This window comes from Parasteatoda tepidariorum, chromosome 10 (genome assembly GCF_043381705.1).
Source record: "Parasteatoda tepidariorum isolate YZ-2023 chromosome 10, CAS_Ptep_4.0, whole genome shotgun sequence".
NCBI classification, from domain to species: Eukaryota; Metazoa; Arthropoda; class Arachnida; order Araneae; family Theridiidae; genus Parasteatoda; species Parasteatoda tepidariorum.
This window is the reverse complement of record NC_092213.1, coordinates 56,095,086-56,114,594: the sequence shown is the minus strand read 5'-3', so window position 1 is coordinate 56,114,594 and position 19,509 is coordinate 56,095,086. Positions and strand designations below refer to the sequence as shown.

Here is a 19,509-nt window from a genome sequence, read left to right as displayed (position 1 = left end):
CTCATCCTTACAAGATATGGAAAAAAAAATATTTTCAGGTAATTTTAAAATTCGTTTATCATAAGATAACTCCATGTAAAAATAATTTCGATTTTTTTTAAAAATTATTATTTTACTTAATAAGAGTAGATAAAATACTGAAATTTAAGTACTCAAAGTACAATCAAGCAGTCTGAGTGAAAATTAAAAGAATTAGTAATAATCTCATTAAAAATCAGAATGCAGGGCGTTATTTACGTGAATTAATTTATTAAGCTTGTTTTTAAGCACATCCGAACAAATTTTGTCCTTTTTCAAAGAAAAAATTCCTCCAGTTCTAATACAAAGGCCACATCACCAATCACATTTGATATTGGCAAGTCATGCGATCTTGTTTTCTATATTTTTATTTTGCTTTTTCCACGCTCGATGAATCTTATTCTTTAATTCCTGACAATAAAGTTTACATATTTTAACACCATCTCAAACTATGTAATTTTAAATGACAAAATTAGTTGAATAGCTCTGGGTGGTAAAATTTTAGTTATATTCTTTGTTTTCACCTAAGCTTTTGAAAAAACACTTGTGCTATTATTTCAGATCTAAGTATAAATAATTTTATTTATTATTTTACTTAATCAAGCAAAATAATAAATCAGGGTTGGCAAGGTTTAGGACAGAATGGATTAATCCACGGTTTAAACCATCCTGTCCAAAACCCTTTTACTCAAATTATGTCACAATTTTATCTGAGCAATATTTAAAAGGTAAAATAAACATAGAATTAACAACATATTGATAATTAAATATACTAGAGAATATTTGTTTTTAAAAGTATAATGTTTTATTAATATTGTTTGACTCTTCAATTTAAACAAAGGAAGATTAATCAGTAATAAAGTTCAATTGGTCCTCTCATTCAATAGTACATAACTGAAGTTTGGCCTTGCCATACAGGTTAAAATATTAGGGACTAAGTGCTTGGTTCGTCATAAACAGGTTTATTTATCTATAGTACTATTCAAGAATACTTTTATTTCATTCATGTTCAATTCTTTTAGCATAGTGGTGATACATCACCAGTGTCAGTAACTGAAACTGATGTTATGCCCTTCAAAACTGTTAATACATTTTTCAGTTATTTTGTATTTTCAATTTAAACTAATATATTTATATTTAAAAACAATTTTTTTTAAAAAATAGATGTCTTTTTTATCATCCTGTGATGCAGAAATTATAACATTTTTTTAAAAAAATATTGTGAAAAATAAAAGGTTAATTTTTGAACAAATTTAGTATTTTTTTTAAGAAAAATTATTATTTTTTAATATTGCCATATTTATCCTTATGCAAAAATATTATTTATCAGTATTAAAAGCATATTTATATTTAAAGGATTAGGTATTCACTTTTGTTGTTCAATGAATTGTGGAGCTTCAAAAATTATAAACCTTTTCCTATTATATTATATTATTTTCTTTTAATAAGTTATAGTAAATTGTATAAAAAATATCAAATATTTATTGATACATGTAATTATTATGAGTACAATGGTTACACCTATAGAATTTTCACCTTTTACCTAAGTTCAAGGTTTTGGACACTTTAAGACAGTTTTACCCAGTTTAAGACAGTAAATCCCACGTGTCCTGTCCAAAACCAGTTTAGGACGTCCAAAACCTCAATCCTGTAATAAATAAATTCACTTAATCACAAGTCTACCATAATTTTATCATTAATAAATTATGGTAGACTAAAATACATTTTTTCGGAAAATTAAATCATAATAATAAAACACAGCAAAATTTTTTCTCGTATTTTAAAAAAAGAATGCCATTGCACTACAAATATAATCTCCAATATCTACTATTTTGAGTGCAAGGAGAGCTTTTACGAATTTTTAATTTTTTTATCTGAGCAATTTTATGCCAGTTTAAATTTTTAAACCACTTATACACTTACTTCAGAGAAAATATGTTCAATATTTATTAAAAAAATGATACAGATTCAACTCTTATTCCCTATTAATTGTTCCATAATTCATATGGGAAATTTCCATTTTGGCAAAGAAAAGTTAGATAGCTTAAGGGGAAGTTCAAATATTGCATAAGTATCTAATAAGGGAGATTTGGGATTTGTTTAATTTTGCTGATAAGGTGGAAAGATGGATACAGTGCTTACGCAAAACACTAAAACCTCCCTATTTGCAATTTTTTTAATTGCAAAAAAACAGAAAAAATTTTTTTGTTTAAAATGCACACTTTGAAAAATTTCAAATTTGAAATGAAGTTAAACTTTGGAAAAGAAAAAAGTGGGAAAAAATTTCTTCAAGGTGTTTCAAATTTCACATAAATGAATTTAAAATTAAAATTTTATTTCATGTAAAGTTACTTATTTTATTTCAATTTAATGCAAAATTCCTAAAATTAGATTACTATAGTCAAAGCTTAGGATGAAGGGAAAGCTGCAAGTTTAAGGAAATTCAAACACTTTTTGATAGTTTTGAAATTAATGATAATAATATAAATACTTGAAATAAAAAATAAATAGTTGATAAGAGTTAATGATAATAATTATTAAATCTATTAACAGAATCACTTTAAATGGCAAAAGTTAACCATATTTCCTAAGACTTAACAAAAATGCGAGTAATAATAAGAAGGAACAAAGCAGCAGAAGAAATAACTTAAATGCTTATATACATAAATACTGTTATTTTATTTTTTCGAATGAAATATACAATATATATTAGATTTTATCCAAGTAAAAGCTTCTACAAAAATATCTAAAGATACCAGCATAATTGAAAAATAATGCAAAACATTTGGTTCAAATATAAGTACACAAAAAAGGGAAGAAAAAAGCTATATCACACATTCATCATGGCTTATTAATTTCAATGCATTTCTTTCTTTTCCATCAGAATGAGGTGAATTAATCTTAAACTTAAGTCAGCGGATCTCAAATGTTCCGTGACATGATTATTGGGCTTACATGAGTCAGGACTTTTTATTGATTTTTAAAACCTGTAATAATACTTATATCCAATCAATAGTACATAATTTATCTAATATTTTGGATATTTCTATGAAATTATTTAAGTAGATTTCAAACGAAAAAAACAAACTGAAGAATAAATTTTTTTTTCTAAAACAAAAAATTGTGAAAAGAATAGGCTTTTATAAAAAATTCTAACCTTATTTCTCATCAAAATGTTTAATTTAAAATTAAATAACCGAATTCAGGAACATAAAATCATGTTTCTCTGATAATCATTTTCAATATGTTCTTTTTGGAAAATCATATTTAGCTTATGCACACACCTAGAACAAATTCATATGCCTAAATATTTTCAAACCCAGTTATAAATAGTTAGTTTTTCTCAAGTTAAAAATATTCACACCTGCTAAAGAACTTTATCTATGAAGTCGAGGGTCTCTCAAAAGAAGCTTGATCATCTAGTATCCCACAGACAAAAAAAAAGTTGATATAAGTAACTGCTGATTCTAAAGCTGTTGTAATTCATTTTTGCATCAAATATTATTGGTCATAAAAACAGTAAAAATATCTTTTAAAGCACATTTGGCAGTTTTTTGAGGGAAGTTAATAATTTGCAATATTTTGGAGGATCTGGAAAAAAAAAGGACAAACAAGAAGTGCATTGAAATTAAAGAGCAGTAATTTAAGTTCTCAATATATATATTTTTTTGAACTTTGAATGCTTGGTATTTAATGCATTCTGGAATAGCTGCATCACAAAAATGTCTATTTCTCAAGTTCAATCTGAAATAAATAAAAAGAACAAGCAGTTAAATAAAATTAAAATTGATTACAAAAACTTATATAACTATTTCAGCAAGCATTTATTAAGACAATTTTACAATAAAAGGTCATTCTATAAATATTTTGCATGTAATGATAGAGCTGAATATGGATTTAAGAAGGCAACAGTAAATCCTGCTTGAATGTTGTCATGCCAAGATAGGCATAACATAATTCCTATTTTTTCTATGAGCTAACCTTTATGGAATAAGCTCTAAAATTAAGATTGTAAATCAGAAAATATGGAGGACTCCTTTGTCCCTCTTATGATATTCTGGGAAAACTCCTGGTAATGCCTTCAAGATTGGGATTGTGATCTCCTCGTGGTGCACCCTGGATAATACTAAATCTGCCACAGCCTTCATCTTTATTTCCAACAGAGAGCAAGTTTCTGGAAAACCTTGGGAGAGCCTTCTGGCATCGTGTCTTCCGAAAAATCTCCCTAGAGCTATCGGTGTTTCATCTTTCCGATTGTTGGCATGATTACTTACAAGCGGACTTGCACCGTGTTGGTCTTTCTGACTCTCCTAACTGTATTCTATGTGCAAATAGGGCCCATATGAATGGCGGCACCTATGGAACTGCTCTGCCCTCTAGGAGGCTCGTAATTCTTCTAGTTTCAAGACGCTCCCCGTCCCTGGAGATATTTCTTTGTTATATTGGACTGCAAGACTTCTTATGCTCGAGAGAGCAAATGATGGACGTAATTAAAAAAAAAGATTGGTTGAGATAGAGCTGTTCAGAACGCCATCAGCGGCTCATGAGTGAACATATAGGGAGCCTTACATACATTGATGGACAAAAATTTTATCGTGTGAGCACTAAGTGCATGTCAACACAGGCCTCCCCAGAACATCACCTCCACTGCGTGAAAGCTTTTGCATGAGGATCTTATATCTACACCTCCTATTCAGGGTGCGTAGCTAGACTTTTCAACCAAAAATAAGCACCTTTTAAGCACACAAAAATATTTTTAATCACTTTCCAAAAAAAAAAAAATCATAATTAGGATCTGCACAGCAATAAAAATTTTTTCTTTCTATTGTTTAAAGTTCTTAATTTATAAACATAAAATCAATAAAATTCAAAAACATGTTCAAAAACTTTACATAATCATGACAAAACAACTAGTTTCTGTTAAATATTGCGGAGAAAATTATGAAAATCATCAGAATAATTTGGAACGACAATCGGTACAGCAAAGAAAAAAACTTTTTAAAAGATAGAAAATTTAAGCACTTTTTACAGACCCCGAATAAAAAAAACACCTTTAAGGGCTTTTAAAAAACGTAAATCAAAAATAAGCACCTTTAAGCACTTTTTAAAAAAGCTACGTACCCTGTTACTGTGTATGACTTTTTGAGGATTCATGATCTCTTGAACATAGTCTAGCTTACAGCTAGAACTTGAGGAATAAGCCACAATAACAAAAATAATTAAAATTAATCAGTAATTAAATTAATTAATTAAATTTCATCAAATCCATCAAAAAAAGAAGAAAAGAACATTTTATCAGAAAAAGAACTTAGAAACTCATAAAAGATCTTTTTATCAGTGATATTGCATCTGAATGGACATTTAATTCTATAGAGAGAACCTTTATTCCAACTCATTTACATAAATATTTAATAAACATTAAAGGTTTGTAAGATATGTTTTGACTTCATAAGATAGCCATTCGTTATTAATTTCTCTATCATTTAAAATTTTTAAAGTATATATTAAAGGAGATTTATAATAATAATAATCAATAGCCATTACTAGTCAAATCAAGAATTCCTTCTTATTAATACTATGTTATATCTATTATTCGTTTGTAGCATCTGAATACTTTTGTTGTAATCCTTTCCTTTGCTTGCAAAATTTTTTTCATATCCTTTGCTTGCCCTGTCTTGTCATTCTATTGAATCGAGTTCGAATCCCAGCGATGCCAGGTCAATACTGCATCCGGCTTGCACAGATCAAAGTGCTGACGTGAAATATCCTTAGTGGTAGACGGACCATGGGTTAAAGATCCTTTGCAGTCAGGCTAACCGGGGAAGATTCTTTTGGTCTTCCTCACTATGTAACGCAAATGCGGGTTAGTTTAATCAGTAAGTCTTCCACGAAGGCAAATTTCTCCCAATACTTGATCTAGGAGTTTTCTGGATTGGGTTCAAAATTATAAGGCTAAGGAGTTGAATATTAGTAGTTGTAAACCCAAAAATTGGGTTGGCTGTTCAACGACGGTTATAAAGTAAAATAAAATGTATGCTTGAAAAATAGATACAGCTTACTGCCTTATTCCTAAACACTTGATAATTATTTTTACTAATTTAAATATATAAAAAATTTTTTTTAAAATTTCACCCATCTAGTGATAAAAGAATAATGATTTTTATAATTGTCATTTTATATATATAATATTGGGACATTATTTGAATGATTGAGTACACATTTTTGAGGGAAAATGGATCTTTCTAGCTGTTAAAAACTATATCATTATGATCAGCAATTTTTCGCTTATTTCAACTTAATATATTTTAGAACTAAGAACTATTAAATCCTATAGTAGCATTTTTATCCTTTTATAATGACTGGTTATGCTATGGATAGAAATTGCAGTTTAGGTTCTCAAACTACTCGTGATTTTACTCTTTATCCATTTGGAAAACCTATAAAAAGTGTATTATTATTTAGTAAAAGTATTATAATCAATTAAGTATGTTTAACTTTGAAAAAGTATTCAAGTTTAGAGATGAAAAGTACAATAAAAAATAGTGTATTAAAAGTACTATATGGCAAAACCATTATAAAATAGTAAAAACAAGCTGTTGTAGGCTTGGTAATGCTAAAAAGATAGATTTGCAGCAAGTATAAGTAACTACATTAACGCATCAAAAGTATTTGCAGTGCTAAAATAGAAGTCAGCATATATTTACATTATAGCTTTAAATATCACATGAAAAATTTGAAAATTAGTCAAAATTTTCCATGACTTACTTATGATTTAAGCTGTGCAAGTTGTCTCTCTAATTCTTCATCCGATGGAAGGGTAGCTTTGCTAGTTCCACCTAAGGCTCCTTTATGTGCTGAAGGAGCTGTTGCCATCTGAAATAAAATGAACAAGTTTTAACAATTTGCAATATTAATTTTTTATAAATACTTTCACAAATAATTCAAAAATCTAAGTTTATTCTACATAAATTCCTATTTTTGCATACTTACAAAATAGATATATCACAGAATTAACTACAACTATTTTAAAAAACAATCTATTTTTTCATTATGATTTCTAAACACAGGAATTTAAGAGAGGGTAACACAGTGATGTCATTTTATCGGAAAGAGTTCCATAACAGGATGGCACAGTGCCGTTATTCTGTGGGAAGGGGTTCTTGTGTTCAATTTCCATAGATTGTTTGATGCGCATCCTTGAGCTCCAGATCAATTGGTACCAATTTATCAGAAAAGTTAAAGTAGCAATGCTGACAACATTGTTTACACCACTATGCTACAGCTGTTGTTAGAGAGCTTTTATTTTAATACAAATACTCATTAACTAAAATGAATTATACATAAAGTCCGAATTATTATTCTATGTCCGAATTATTATAATATGGCATTGTTTTAAGCCATAGAACCAATTTAATTACTTTAATGAGGTTTAACACATGCTATAAACATTGGAAATTTCTTCCTTTTGTCTGCAGGACAAACATTTAAGTTCTAACCATCATGTACATTAAATAAGTGAGTTATGCTGAGACAATTCCCAAAGAACTTTCTTTTAAAAAAAAAAGGAATTTTGCATAGATTTATAGGACTTAACAGTGGTCTAGAAACTAATAAATAGTGCTAAAAAAAGAATTAGGGGAATTTAGGCAACTGCTAAGATAATGACCGCCTAAGTGGGTGTTAATGGAACTATAATTATAAATGCAACTATGACTTTCAGTAAACAAAACTTTGAAACTTCCCCATTCATTGGGCCAGAAATTGTTTCAATCAAATTTATATTTTTCAATATAAAAAATAATTAAATCTGATCCATCTTAAAGAATAACCATAATGATTATAAGAACACCTAATCCATACCACTAATTTCAATACTGCAACTAAAAGTTTAATTTTTTTCTTCATGTCTATGAAATTACTATAACAACATGCATTAAGTATATTTGGTGAGTTACTGTGTTTAAATATTGAGGAAACTCAACCTCCTGAGCATTAGTTGCAGCCTTTTCAAACTTTAAACTTTTAATTGCAGGCTTTCCTGCAACAAAAAACCAGTTTCTTCATGGTACTTAATGGGAAAGCAGTGAATAGCAGGAAAATTCCCGTGCAGGGGTTCAACGCTTACATGGTTAAGTATAGTGAGAACATAAATAAAAGCTTACAAAATGCTCAGTAAAAAAATGGAAGTGTCTGCCAAAAAACAAATGTGCACCTGATGTTTGTCCTCTCAAGAAATGAAGAGAATAAACACACTTTTGCACAAGTACATACACCTGAATAATAATGTATATCTATAACCAAAATTTTGAAGGTTTAAAAATCTTTCCGAATAAGTTAAAGAAACCACTTAATTGAGGTAAGGGTGGAGTAAAATAGAACACAAGCGGACACACTAATTTTCAGAAAACTGAAAGAAATTCAAGATGTATGCAAGAAAAATGCATGAAAATAAACATGGACAGGGTATCTGCTACATTTTAGATTTTCAAATTCATGACTAATTCCAAGAACTTTTCATGACTTAACAAAGTTACTATTTTTTTCGACAAAAACAGAATAATAAATTTAAAAAGCATTATAATAATATTAATTAAAATGATAGGTATAAACAAAACTGCTATACTTTGCATCTTCATATTTATTGATTTTAAATTTAAAAAACAGAGTAAAGAAAGAGTTGAAGCAATAAAATAGCTGAGCAAATAATTTTTTTTTCTTTCTTTTTTTCTGCAGAATTATATTCTAAAGATACTTTTCGTGTTCATCAGAAAGGAAAGAAATACCCCTGATTTTTCTGTTCCCATTTCGGAATTAAAAAAAAATTTGCCTATGACTGGCTTGCTTCAGCTAGAATTTTAAATCGATAAAATAAAAATAATAAATAATAACTCTGAAATCACAGAAGTTTAAAAGATACTTCGCTCAAGAAATGAAGTTTTTTCTTTCATTTTTTGAAAGAACACCATAATTTTTAAAGAACACGATAAAAACTTTTTATATTTTAATGAAATATAACTCTGAGTGTGGATTTTGTTACAAATTCAAATATGCGGAACACCATGAATTGTTTGAATTGAGGGAGGGGGGAATTCCATTAAAAAAAAAAAACGTTTTCGGCGACCTAAATCCATGACTTTCCGTGATTTTTTTTTAAAAAACAGTTAAAATCAAGACATTTCAGGACAAATTTTGTTCAATATCGAAATTCATGATTTTCCATGACTTTTCAGGCGCGCGGATACCCTGCATGGAAATTCAACAAAATAATTAATAAATAAAAATTATGTAGCAGTTTGGGAACTATTTATTTACATTAAAAAGTAAAGTCCTAATTCTTTCTAAAAAAATAGAAATATACAAACCTTTCCAGATATTTCAATGCCAATTTCATCTAAAACTTGATTAATCACAGCATCTTCTTCGTCTTCATCACCAGATTCATCTAATACTGCACTTAAACTATCTTCAACTAGAAAAAAAAATTAACCATTACAAACAAATTGTGCAAAACACCTAGAATAAACGAAGTGAATAACAGTTTTCTATTTGAAACAATAAAGTCAAAAAGTAAAAGCTACTAATTAACTTTATCTAATTTTTTAAAAATTATAAATTTAAAAACAAGAGTTTCTAATAAACAAATTCAATTATATTTTAATCCAAAATTAAAAATATCAAAGTTACAAAAGGTTCTAAAAAAGTAAATAGATAGCTTTTTAATTAAAAAAACATAAAATAAAAAATTACAAAGATTTTGTAGTTAATATACATCTTTTTATTTAAATGTGAAATATGTGAATGTAACAACCAAAACCAGTGGTTGAAGTTTATGTCACATTTGTTCCTATGTTTGCAACTGTTCACAAGTGGGTAAATGAGTTAGAATGTGGTCATATATCAACAAATGATGAATATCTTTTAAAATGATGGCCAAAATTCAAGAAAGAATTTTGATTGATTAGTGAATTAAAGTGCACAAAATAGGTGAAGGCATACTTCAAAGTAGGCATTTCGATAATAAAAGCTTAAACACTGCAAGAGACCAAAACAACATCAGTTGAAGTTCATGGCAAATCTACTTCTGTGTTTGCATTTATTCACAAGTGGGTAAATGAGTTAAATTTTGGTCATGTATCAACAAATGATGAACATCTTTCTAAATGATGGACTAATTTCAAGATAGGATTTTGATTGATCAGTGAATCAACGTGTACAAAATAGATGAGGAAGCGCATACTTCAAAGCATAGCAAGTGAAATATTACACGAAAAATTGTTTTAAAAAAAATTCTCAAGATGCTTGGTGCTGCCCTCAGAAGCTCAGTTTTAATCATGAAAATTACAGAATTACCACCCTATTCACAAGATTCGTCACTTGTGACATTTTTTTCTGTGACCTCTAACTTGAAAAAAATCTTAGAAGAAAATTATTCCTGTAGAATTAGAGGTTATCTTTCAAACTGATGCCTATTTTGTGAACCTCCAAAAATCCTACCTTATAGAAGGTTTAAAAGTTGAAAAAATATTGGGACATGTATGTTGATCTAAAAGAAGATTGTGTTAAAAAATAAAAAAGAATCTACCCAAAATCATTCTTCTAAAAACCTTTTAAAGGACATTTGTATTATTGCATCAACCCCAATAATCAGAACTTTTTTTTTATAAAGTAAATTTTAAAGTATGAATTTTCATTTTAAACAGTTACTTTTTACACAATATAATTACGAAAATCAACACATTATAAAGTTCTGACACACATTGTTTAGTTCAGGGGTGATTGTGGGTCCAACTCAAAAATCCTGAAAATTTCTTGAGTAAAATCATTTAATATCTTTATAAATTTAAATCATTGAAATTTTCAAAAGATGATATTCTAAATGAATTATATGCAGCATAATTTAAATGAATAATTATGTGTAAGTTTGCTTTTATCTCTAATCACATTTATTATTCTACCAGAAAAAATATTTACGAATGAAAGTAAGAAAAAATATTTACGAATATTTACGTATAAATTCTAGTACTAATATTTTTAAATAAAATATACAAGAATTTTTATATATAAATATGATCGATGATTTCTTGAAACTTCTGGTCTTTGTATTTCCGGAAACTTTAGGATTGCGGTTAGCGAAAAATCCGGATTTTTTCTAGAGCACAATCATCCCTGTTAGCTTCAGCAGTAATTAGTAAAATTGAAAATGCTTCAAAATGTAAATTCAAAAATATTAAAACAAAACATTGATATTTGAAAAGGAGGAATATGATAGCACGAAAATTGTTTTTTACATAGTTGAAATAAAGGAAACATTATTAAATAAAATTGCATGTAAAACAATGATATATACTTATTTCTTCAGTCATTCCCATTTTAGTTGTTTCTTTTTCAAAATCTTGCATTGTTTTGGCTATTCCCATAGGATTCATTTCTCTGTTAACAGCTCCCATAGTCTAAAAAGAAATAGCATCAAAAAGTATTATTTTTCATACTAGTATAAAGTCTAAAAATATTAAAAAAACAATTGGCTATCAAAAGCATGAATAAACGTAAAAATATTTAAAAATAACGGGCACACAAAAGCACAAATAAAATAAACACACAAAGAGATAATTTTAAAAACAATAAAATAAAATAAACATATTCGTGGATGTTGAATTTGAAGAAGAGCCTCAGAGCTCATATAAATCTTGATAGGCTAAATTAAGCCTTACCTATTGAAACGCAGTGCTATAAGCGAAAGCAGAGAGCACACCGTCCTTTACTATACTCAATAAAAGCAGAGAGTTGTTGATATTTTGGAATAGTTTTTGGTTTTTTGGATTTTGTAAGTTTATTCTAACCCGTTACAGGATTTTCTGTACTTTATTGAAATATTATTAGTAACCCGTTAACGGGTAATTTAATGTCATTATTGTATTCAATGTCATGTGAAATAAACGTTCTTTTAAAAAAACAAAGAACTGTTTCTTAATATAGATTGCACTAGGAAAAAGGTTTTGAATTGAGGGATAGTTATCCATATAATTATTATCAAATTGAAAAGAAAAAAAAAGCATTTAAAATAATCTTAATAATATAAGATAGAGAAGTGAAAGAAGAAATCACAAATTTTTCTAAGAGTTACGTGATGTGTCCTTTTACATAACAAGAAATATTTCTATTTAAAGCATATATCACTATCTTACATATTTTATATTAATTGTTTTTAAAAAATATATATTATGTAACACTGTAAAAGAACTATGCAAAACCAAAAACAGAGAAGTTTAATATACAAAATAATAAAGTGAAAATAAAAGATAAAATTAGTTCTTTTTTTAAATAGATACAACCGGCAAACAATTGCAAAATAACATGAAATGGAAAATAATATAAATTCTTGCTCTCCAACTTATTTTGCTAAAATAATTTCAATTTAGATAATGACTAAACACACATATATCCACTTGAATAAAATGTTTAAATTTCAACATTATGGAATGAATATATTTTCAGATAAACAGAAAAAAATGAAAACAATAATCAAATAAGCAAAGTACACTATTCAGCAGGGATAATAAAATAACCAGATAGGAGAAAGTTCCCAACTTTACCATCTCTTCCATAGAGTGAAAAACATGTGCAACACATTTTAAAATAAATTCAGTTACATCTTACACACTTAACATTAATGCAAATTTAAAAAATAAATAAATAAATAAAATAAAATGGGCAGGTTTTTTTAAAATTTTATAATTATAATTTATTTTTATAATTATAATTTATTTATATAATTATAAATAATGGAAAGAAAGGTATTACCTTTGCTGTTGTTGCCATTGTATCTGCCAGCTTAGCACTCGATGCCATCGCCTAAAGTAAAGAAACAATAAAAATAATACATTAAATTTGTTACATTATGATATATTTAAATGTCTCGTTAATATTTATTTAAACATGATGAAACAAATTGAACTTTTTTGAAAAAATAAAAATGATTTCATCAGAATTTTTTAAATAAAGGTTTAAGTTTTATACTTTGAAGCTAATTGTTATATACTTGGAGCTTAACAATAAAGTAAACTATCACAATTTGTGGTAAATTTATTACAAACATTGCCTGAAAGGCCCTAATTTATATAAAAAAAATCTAAATATAATACTACTACTACTTTCCTTTACCTTAATTATGAAAGAAGTGACAAAATATTTGTAATTGAGAATTATTAGTTTCGAGTTAAAAGCTTAGTATTAATTCTTTAAATTTACTCAATTTTAATACCCAGATGGAACATTGATATTTCTGTTATACATATACATTTTACATTCTTGCAAGCATAAAGCTTTGTTTATATACTAAACACTAAAACAAAACAGAATGATGCCACCTAATTTTTTTTTTATTTTTCGGTTTAAATCCAAAAAGAATTAAAGTATTAACATGCATCTCTCATGCAAAAACGTATAGTGTCCTCAAATATTACAAGTAAATATTATCAAAATAAATAAAATATTTCTTTTCTGGAAACTGCCTCCTTATATTATTGATTTCATTAATAGAAAATTAATCTCACAATCCCCCAAACTCTCCAAATCAAACTTCGACAATAAGATTGTTTTACCTCACTATCCAAAAATAAAGTTCCCAAATTGCTAAGATTTTGAATAAATACGCCAAAAGAGATTGGGGTTAAATGAATTGTGAAAACGTTGAATAGAAAAATGCGAACTGCTTCTTTTTGCATAATTCGCAACTAAAATCAATATAGTAAAGGAAAAATCTCATTTTGAAAGGGGGAAAATTAAGCACTTTTCAAAAACACCCAGTGAAAAAAAGCACCTTTAAGGGCTTTTAAAAAACGAAAATAAGCACCTTTAAGCATTTTTTAAAACGCTACGCACCCTGTTAAATTAATGCAGAGATGTTACATATTTAAACAATATGGGTAAAATGAAACATCCACAAGCACTTTCACTCTTGTTATTATTTTCATACAGAAAATAAAACATTTCAAAGATTTTAACATAGAAAGCTTAATTTTTAAAAAAAAATCACCTTTGTTGTAGAACCAACAGACTGAATTTTTGACTGAGCAGTATAAGTTCGAGCCTTTTGTTGTCTAACACGAACTAAATTTTTAGCTAACACAGTGGCGACCTGAAAAAGAAAAAAAAAAAGGATTAAAATACAGAAGGATGAAATGTAATTAGAATTTAAATTAAAATATAATAACTGGTTTTTAAAGGAACACATATTGAAATCATTTAATGAACAGAATAGGTTTTCAATGCAGTTTTTTTAATAAAGTGACTAAAATCAAGAAATTAACTTCTCATTCATAGGGTATGATATCTGTTTTATAGTAGTAGTTAGTTAAAATAAAAAAAAAATTTAACTAGAATATTTTAATAAGATATATCTAAAAACTTACATAATTAATAATTTTTCTAGTTTTTGGACATTTATTTAGTACTAAAATTTAAATTCCTATGTCTACAAGACAGTGCGAACAAGATTGGTACTCTTGGAAATTTCGTTGTTGAGATTGTGTTTAAATTTTCGTGTAATTTTATCATTCATAAGGCCTTACTATATCTTATAAATTTTAAGAGATTGTGAGCCATTAATCAATATAAGGAAATTAATATCACATCATAAACAAAGTGTAAGGTTACCTCCAATTTTTCATATTTTTAGCTAAAGTTAAATGGATTCACAAACTGAATGAAAAATAACACAAGTCATACTACAAACAATACAAGTATAGTGACAATATAGAAAGGCTAGTTTCTTAAGCTTAGGCGTAAAAATTAATTGGAAGATGTAACCCAGAAGTCTTATTAGGAATTTTAACAGCTAGCAGTACCTGTGATTATAGCTTTATTTGGTTATCCATCTATATAAAGCACAAGTAACTTTAACTCCCAGATAACAATCTTTATTTGGTTATCCATCTATAGAGCACAAGTAACTTTAACTTCCAGATAACAATCTTTATTTGGTTATCCATCTATAGAGCACAAGTAACTTTAACTCCAAGATAACAATCTTTAATACCAGTGTTGTAACGAAAAATTTTTCATGAGAAGAATGCTAAAAACTCCAATACTGATTCCATGGTGTAGGGGTTATCACATTCGCTTTATGCGTGAAAGGTCCCCAGTTTGATTCTTGGCAGAATCAGGTTTATAAATTTACATAATTCTGTAAATAAATCTTTTAAGCTGTGATGGCTCAGGGGATAGAGCGTTTGCCTTCCAATGAGTTAAACCGGGTTCGAATTCCGCATCCGGCTTGCATCGACCGACCACTGTACTGACATGAAATATCCTCAGTGGCAGACGGTCATGGGTTAGAGTCCCCTTGCCGTCAGGCTAACAGTGGGAGTTTCTCGTGGTCTTCCATGAAAAAATGTAGTAAGATGTGGTAAGTTGGGTTTAGATAGAATTATAGGAATTTCAATTTGCATATTAATAAATGGAATGGCAATAATGTGATTGTTGATTTTATTTCAATGAATATCGGGATTTTTTTTTTAACAGAAAAAGAAACAAACTTAAGTAGTTATAAAAAAATCAATAAAGTTAGGCTAATTACACTTTATTTATAAAGTGTAATTAGCATAATTTTATATAATTATTCTTTATAAACAACAACTAAAATATTAAATAAACAAAAAATCTGAATGATAATATTAATTTTATGCAACAATATACAACAAAAATATTTCTACAAAGTCAAAATCTAAAAAATGAAAACCTGTTTGTTTCCTTGTTTAGCAGCTTTCCTGATTTCCATTTCCTATAATAAATATAAAAATATTAATATCAGAAAAGTTAAAGGAAATACCTTTTTATAAGTAGATTAAATAATAGTAATACATAATTAAGAGCTTTCACTTTAACATTGTTTGCAAAATGTCAAATTAAAACACATTTCGCATAACTGGGCTCTGATAAAAGTAAAAAGGAAGACCTAGAAAAACATAAGCAAACAGAAATGCAAGCAGACTTTAAGAAAGATCCTTTTAAGATATTAGAAGAAACTAGAAACTGTGAGGCTTGAGAAAGTAGGCTGGTTGAGCTATGTGCACACAGGCGTGAACAGCCAAAGTAATACATACAACTATAATATAAAATTTGATATGTTTGTCATACTTAAAAATTGTTGCAATTTTTATTTAATTTTTTATTCTTACTTAAAAAAAATAATAAAATGCCATGATCTTCAATAAACAAGAAAATATCTTAGGCTATCATCAGTATATATAACTAGCAAAAATAACACAATATTTACCAATAAATTACTTATCTTTAGTAACTTTTACAATATTTCACTGTAAAAATACCAAAGTTTAGTTAAAATTTCAAAATGCAATCATTCTTGAATATATTATGTAAAAATTTGCCCAAAATTATAAATAACTATATTTTGTGCATAGTAATTAAAATATAGCAATAAAAATAAGTTATAAATAAAAATTTAACAAACCAGTTGTTTTTCTTGTCTTTCTAAATCCCTTCGATCTTTTTCAACATCTCTTTGAGCCTTTCTCAAAATTCTATTTTGTTGGCGCATTTGCTCTAAATAAAATATGAAGCAGAACATTAACTATTTTGACAAGAAAACTCTTCCTTGAACTCATTTTAAAATAATAGTTAAATAAAGAATATTTAAAATAATAATTGAACAGAAGACAAAATAAATTTTTAGCTAGAAGTATTGTAATCTTTGAGGAAATTGAGAGGATTTTTAAAGATTATATTCAGACTAAATATGAAAACAAATAAAAAGGTTATTTTAAAACAAGAAGTCTAATTTTTAAAGTTTCAGTAGTTTTCCAAAGTGTCGAGAAAAGTTATGAGTTTTACTCCAATTTCAAGGAATTTTGTAATCTGGTTTAAGAATCTTGTTCATGTTCACTTAAATAATTACCTATAGTTTTTTCTTAAATGTTTGCATAAATACTTTAACTTTGTTAGATATTACTGAGGCATGATATTGTTGAAGTAAGTACCACTAAAAATAGGATGTAGATAAATCCAAATAAACTCCTGAAATTCAAGAATTTAATTACTTAATTGCTCAAAATATACGTTTGTATTAAAAAAAAAGTAAGCCTCAATTAAAGCATTGGATTAAAAACAATATTGATATAATTTGATCAAAAACTAGATTAAAAGATATTTCTCTAACATTGAAGATTTATAAAAGACTTTTCAAAATTTTTCAGCCACAACTATGGATGGTGTTTTCTACACTAGGGAACGCTGCAAGTTCGGTACCACCTAATTTTCCGGGTTACTGTTTCCGTTGTATTTTAAAGCCATTTGGCATCATTGTGTTTTGAGATTCTTGCAAACAATGTATTTGATTACTTATTACTTGTGTTTACAAAGCTAAAAGTGTTAACACTAACGTAAGATGGTGCGCAGCTTGCAACAAGAACAAACAGTAATAAACTTATAGAAAGAGGCCATATCAAAACTGCCAAAAAAGCGAGTTATTCAAAATCTAGCAACCATGTCACCTTTTTTAACAGTATATCTCTAAAAAACTAAAACAAATTTTCACTTCAAACTCACCAGAATTACTTATTAACATTAATATCTTATGAAATATGGCAGATTTGAGCTCAGAAATCATCTAATTTATTTCTTTTATTGAAAACAAAATTATCCGTTTGAAAACATCGCCTATCAGAATAACATGTAGTAAGCAGCTGCAAACTTTTTAACAGGACTAGAGTAGGTGCCAAGCTCGAGAGTGTAATTGTTTATATTTCTATTGAAAATACCATCCATTAGGACCATTGTGATGCTGATAAGACAATTCATTGCCTTAACAGCTTATAACTGAAGGATATATTTTAAAAAAATAAGTAGTCTATAAAATATTCATTTAAAATATAAAAAAAAGTATGAATTCTTTAAATTAAAAAAAATAATGACGAATAAAAAAAGGTTTTTTAAGGTAATAATACCTATTCACGAATTTCAAAATAAAAGGGGGGAAAAAAGTTAATGCCTTAATTTTTCTGTCCTGGAAAAATTTTGGATCTGATGACCTAATTGAATATTAAATATCATTGTAAAACATTCAAAAGAAAGATCTTCAGTACTTAGTTATCAAATAAGTATATATATATACATAAAAAAAAATGGAATTGTATTTGAGTAAGTACAAATATTTTTAGCAAAAGATATTTATTTTACAATTATAAAAACTAAAAAGAAATAGAAATTATGATGAATTATTAATTATGTATCTGTTTATAAAAAAGAATTCGAAAACTATAAACATTAATGACGAATTTCTTAAGGTGAATGAATTACTAAACTTAAGAATCAAGTGAGCTTTTAAAATTGTTACTCACCTTCCACTGTGGGTTTTTTCGAAAATATACTCATGATTTATTTTAATATTTAAAAAAAATCACAACTTTAAAATTTAATCTATTTAAATTTGTAATTTAAATCATTCATCAATTTTCACATGACAAATTACTCATTCAGTTTCGTAATGCAACAACGACCAACAATCTACGATGTTTATATAAATTGATAGATTGATTAAACAGGGTTTACGATCTTTGAATCTCAGGTTTGCTTTTAGCTTTCTAATTGCTTTGACTAAAAAGGTTTTTAAACGGATGGTTGACCGTTTAAAGCTAAGCGCAGATGGCGCTAGGGTTTAAACACTCTTAGATAAGGTTTAAACACTCCAGTTTTTCGGAGAGTAAACGAAATTTTGATCGGCAACTTTGAGATAATTCCGATTGTTTTTGAAAGGTTTGAAACTCGCATTGTTGTCAATTCGCGATCGCAACGCTCAAGTACGCCCTCTAACGAGAGCCTGAAAATATCAGACATTAATTTATCACGTTTTCATTTAGTTCTATCAAAATCATTGGCAGAATCAGGCGCCATTTTCTTAGCAGCAAGTAAAAATTTCCATAAGAAAAAGCCGAGGAACTTAAAAAAAACTCTCCAGAATATTGGGATATCTTTCAGACCCATAACACGCCGAACATTTGAAGAAAAATTTCTTAATAATTTTTAACTTCTATTATCAACAAACTTGCAACTGATAACTTCCGAATTCGCTATCGCATACTGTTACAGATGTGTGTATTAAGGTAAAATGCATTTCGTCTGTCTTCAATTCATTACAAATTAAAGTGAAGTCAACATTGCTTTCGTCATTTCAGTAAATAAATGTGAATTCAGAACGTACAGAACTGTAATAGTTATAGAATATTCTTCTTCCATATAAAATAGTATATATTTCTGTATCCATATAATTCGGAAAACAACAATAAAGAATTATCCAAATTACTTGAAATAGTGCCATTTGTGCTGATTTTTAATTAATTTTTATCGTTTTCTTGGTAAGTATTTTTTAGTTTTGAAAGAATAATTTCAACTAGAATTCAGCTGTTCTGTTTTACAGCTACGTATTCAAATTCATATCAAGATCTTACAATTATAAAATTTTGCTGTGTAGTATGT

At 27.5% G+C, this 19,509-nt stretch overlaps 1 protein-coding gene across 1 annotated transcript; it reads right to left on the bottom strand.

Annotated features, from left to right (window-relative positions):
- Positions 1 to 2,673: 2,673 nt before the first annotated feature.
- On the bottom strand, positions 2,674 to 18,610 carry LOC107457393 (Charged multivesicular body protein 2b). Its single transcript, XM_043045859.2, has 9 exons — positions 18,375 to 18,610; positions 16,490 to 16,581; positions 15,758 to 15,799; positions 14,054 to 14,155; positions 12,820 to 12,870; positions 11,366 to 11,468; positions 9,381 to 9,487; positions 6,784 to 6,891; positions 2,674 to 3,762 (listed from the first exon to the last, which is right to left on the bottom strand). The coding sequence occupies exons 1-8, from the start codon at positions 18,406 to 18,408 to the stop codon at positions 6,784 to 6,786; spliced, it is 639 nt and encodes a 212-aa protein (XP_042901793.1). The 5' UTR covers positions 18,409 to 18,610; the 3' UTR covers positions 2,674 to 3,762.
- Positions 18,611 to 19,509: the final 899 nt, after the last annotated feature.

What these genes read in the sequence shown, in the direction of transcription:
- LOC107457393 (XM_043045859.2), bottom strand. Translation starts at nt 18,408, where the DNA reads ATGAGTATATTTTCGAAAAAACCCACAGTGGAAG. An exon ending in CTAAACAAGGAAACAAACAG is followed by an intron (nt 14,156 to 15,757) that starts GTTTTCATTTTT and finishes TTTCTTTTTCAG; the next exon opens with GTCGCCACTGTGTTAGCTAA. An exon ending in CTGTTGGTTCTACAACAAAG is followed by an intron (nt 12,871 to 14,053) that starts GTGATTTTTTTT and finishes TCTTTACTTTAG; the next exon opens with GCGATGGCATCGAGTGCTAA.